This window comes from Adiantum capillus-veneris, chromosome 30, assembly GCF_014529385.1.
Source record: "Adiantum capillus-veneris isolate H3 chromosome 30, ASM1452938v2, whole genome shotgun sequence".
Lineage (NCBI taxonomy): Eukaryota > Viridiplantae > Streptophyta > Polypodiopsida > Polypodiales > Pteridaceae > Adiantum > Adiantum capillus-veneris.
The window spans coordinates 29,377,375-29,380,555 of NC_140960.1; the positions used below are offsets into that span (position 1 = coordinate 29,377,375).

The following is a 3,181-nucleotide window of genomic DNA, read 5'->3' on the forward strand; positions in this document are numbered from 1 at the left end:
TGTTTCTTTTCTTTTTCTTTTTTTCAAAACTCACAATTGGGAGTGATTGTATTAGAATGTCACCAAACAATTATAAATCGGTCTCAAGCTCATGCCGAGCCTTGAGGGCCAAATGGTTGCATCAGAGAAGTATCTACTAATGTACTATTACCAAAAGCCCAATCTTTCACACCACAAGGTTCAAGCGGATGGAGAGGGTCGCCCTAAGCCAATCATCCGGCTTTGCTTTTTCCCTAACACAAATATGAACTCCTTGCTTTCTTGCACTACCTCTGAGAAGCTAGCCACAGAGAGGACACTATCAAAGACACGGCCCTAGCCTTCCAGCTATTACTGAAGAAATAGTATCTGACAATTTGCATGCAAATTAGAAGTGCAAGGCTTCGAAACTGTTTCCCCAAAGGCACAAATCCTTCAGAGTCAAATGAAGTGTTTCTTAAGGTTTTCTTTCAAATGAACCAGGGTGTGACACGTGGAGGTCCTCTTCCTCCTTGAAAATTTTGAGCTCCATTATATATAGTATAGAAGGCATTTGTGGTTATCTGTACATAATGAACAATACAATTTTATATTAAAACGCAAAAAAATGACATATGATTGTAGGCACTCATGTAGATCTACTCCCATAGCTCTCATCCCCCATAACTTAGCAGGCCTTCGTGACTTCTCACCTTGTTTGTTTTGTATTATAACACTTTCAGGAGTACTAACAAATAAAAGCAGGAGGTGTAGCTGAAGTTCATGAAGCAAGTCTTAGCGAGTGTGTGCAGGAGCACTAGTCAGTTGGCAAGCGGGTCTCGGGCAGCCAGACTAGAGAAACTGACAGCAAGGATTGTTGTGGGGGTTTAGTGACGTCCTTACCGGGGTGCTTTCAAAGCTTGCACTACATGTGCCTTGCTGTGCACAGATCTGGTTTTGAGGTTGAGTCATGTCGTCGTAGGTTTGCACGTCGTCATTAGCAATCATCAATGTGCTCAATATCAGTTTTAATCATGCTTCTAAAAAACTGATAATAATCGCACTCACTTTGTATGTCGAATGATTAGTGCGCTTTCATTTGCGTTCATCAACGTGCTCACTATCAATATTAAGCGCGCTTATTTGGTGTCAAAATAGCGTGTTTAAGCTAAATTTCTAAACCTGGTTGTCACTCATGTGTTGTAGGAGCATTTGCTCTAATCAAAATGGCCAATAGTAGGAGAAAACTTCTCTCTAGCCGTTGTGCAAAAAATGTTTAACACCACTATGGCTTGGTTCGTTTTTCACCCCCACTACCACAAATTCTTGACATGACTGAGCTATAAGACACTTTTCGGGGGGCTTGTAAGTTTTAACATGCTGATGTGTTCTTTCACGATCACCTTGTTTTGTTTTTCTATCATTCTCGTGTCGACCATCTCGAATATGTCTCTTAGAGAAGGCCATAGGGATGCCAAGGTACTTGGCTGAAACATTCATTGTTAAGGTTGTAGTTAAATTTGTTATTGAGGGTGTCTAAGTAGAGATGAAGTTTTATTTGACATTGTAGAGCTTGGATAGGGTCTAACTTGGTGGCTATGGGAGATTGTTTGAGGGTTGTAACAAAGATACAACACCTATCCTTGGGCCTATACTTAAAAGGTTCTAGTTATTTAGGGTTCTCTTGGTATATGTAGTTAGAGTCTTTCACAATTTCTAATTAGAACTAGATTTTTTGGCATAGGTCTTCTTTTCAATACATCTAGCTCGTTGTGTATTCTCTTAGAGGGCACCCCCATAGCCCCTCCAGATTGGAGGGGTTGTTAGCATGCAGAGAGCCCTCAAGGTATGCAGTGCAAACCCATGCTCCACCATGCAATAGCTAGTGGATAAACCATGGACCTACTTCCCCTTGTTAAAAGGCGATACTTCTGTGAACTCTTATGTGCCTTCAAACTCATGTAGCCCACCCCCAGTAGATGTACTTGGTAGATCTATTGAAGGCTTATGGCTCTCTCTCTCTCTCTCTCTCTCTCTCTCTCTCTCTCTCTCTCTCACACACACACACACACACACACACACACACTTTTGTTTTGTAAAATCTCTCTCTCTCTCTCTCTCTCTCTCTCTCTCACACACACACACACACATTGTATACAGCAATGGGAACAAGCCCTAAAAACGGGTGTTGAGGCCTTTTCAAAAACCCAAAGGGAGCGACACTTGGATGGACAAATGTCAAGCATGAGAGTGCTCAATTTAGAAATCTCTCAATGCACAAGACGACCAGAAGCAACTGCCCCTGCACCAAATTTTGTGCTCAAGCTCTTCTCTGCTTCACAGATACGCGACAGAGATTAAGAAAGATAAGAGAGCTCTTAATCAAGATTAATGGCGTCAGAGAAAGCATCATCGCACCGTCAGATCCCGCTCGATGAGATACAGCAGCACCGGGGCGTTGCCCAGCAGCAATCGATGAACGCTATCCTCTCGGCGCAGCATCGCTACAATGACTCTGCTGCAACTGACTCTGCCAGGTTTTTGTAACTTGCCCTCCTCCTATTCTTGTTGATACTGCCTTCTTCTACCTGCAATCTTTTTTTTCCCTCTTCTGTTGTAAATTTTCTTGTGTCATGCTTGGTACATTCTCCATACCCTCCAAACAATATTTGGTCTTTTTTTTGCTGATTTTTTGCTGGATTTTAACATTATAATCTGATCCAATGGCAAGCATAGCATAACAGAGTCGTGTTAATGGCTGCAGGGATGCCGTCTATGATGCCATAGCCGATGCAAAGAGGCAAATAAGTGAAAAGGACAAGATCCCATTCAAAGGGACAGTTGGAGACCGTCCACAAGGCAACACCACGGAACGAGATGCAAGGGTAGAGAAGCAAGAGGACAGAAAAGACAGCACAACCACCAGCGTAGTGAGCTCAATCAGGGAAACTCTTACCGACTATGGCTAGAATATTGAAGATGCTGTAGGCGGCAGAAGTGACTAGGAAGCATATACAGCGGTAATGGTGAATAAAACTTTGCCTTCATTTCGGAAGGATTAATCCTGTTGCAATGGACAATTTTTACGGCAATGTCGACTTGTCTCAGTTATATAGGCAAACTCTGACACATTATTCTGGTTGTTTCATATCGTTTTGTCGACTCTCTCTCTCTCTGTGGCAAACATCGTTACAAGCATCAAAATATTCGTTGTCTTTTTTCA

At 42.3% G+C, this 3,181-nt stretch overlaps 1 protein-coding gene across 1 annotated transcript; it reads left to right on the plus strand.

Moving 5' to 3' along the window:
* Positions 1 to 2,224: 2,224 nt before the first annotated feature.
* Positions 2,225 to 3,181, plus strand: LOC147417729 (uncharacterized). The gene is made up of 2 exons (XM_086506904.1): positions 2,225 to 2,495; positions 2,723 to 3,181. The coding sequence occupies exons 1-2, from the start codon at positions 2,350 to 2,352 to the stop codon at positions 2,925 to 2,927; spliced, it is 351 nt and encodes a 116-aa protein (XP_086363030.1). The 5' UTR covers positions 2,225 to 2,349; the 3' UTR covers positions 2,928 to 3,181.

Bases quoted from the DNA above. Each gene is read 5' to 3' on its own strand.
- LOC147417729 (XM_086506904.1), top strand. From the start codon at position 2,350: ATGGCGTCAGAGAAAGCATCATCGCACCGTCAGATCCCGCTCGATGAG. The intron at 2,496-2,722 runs GTTTTTGTAACT...TAATGGCTGCAG, and splicing joins GCTGCAACTGACTCTGCCAG to GGATGCCGTCTATGATGCCA.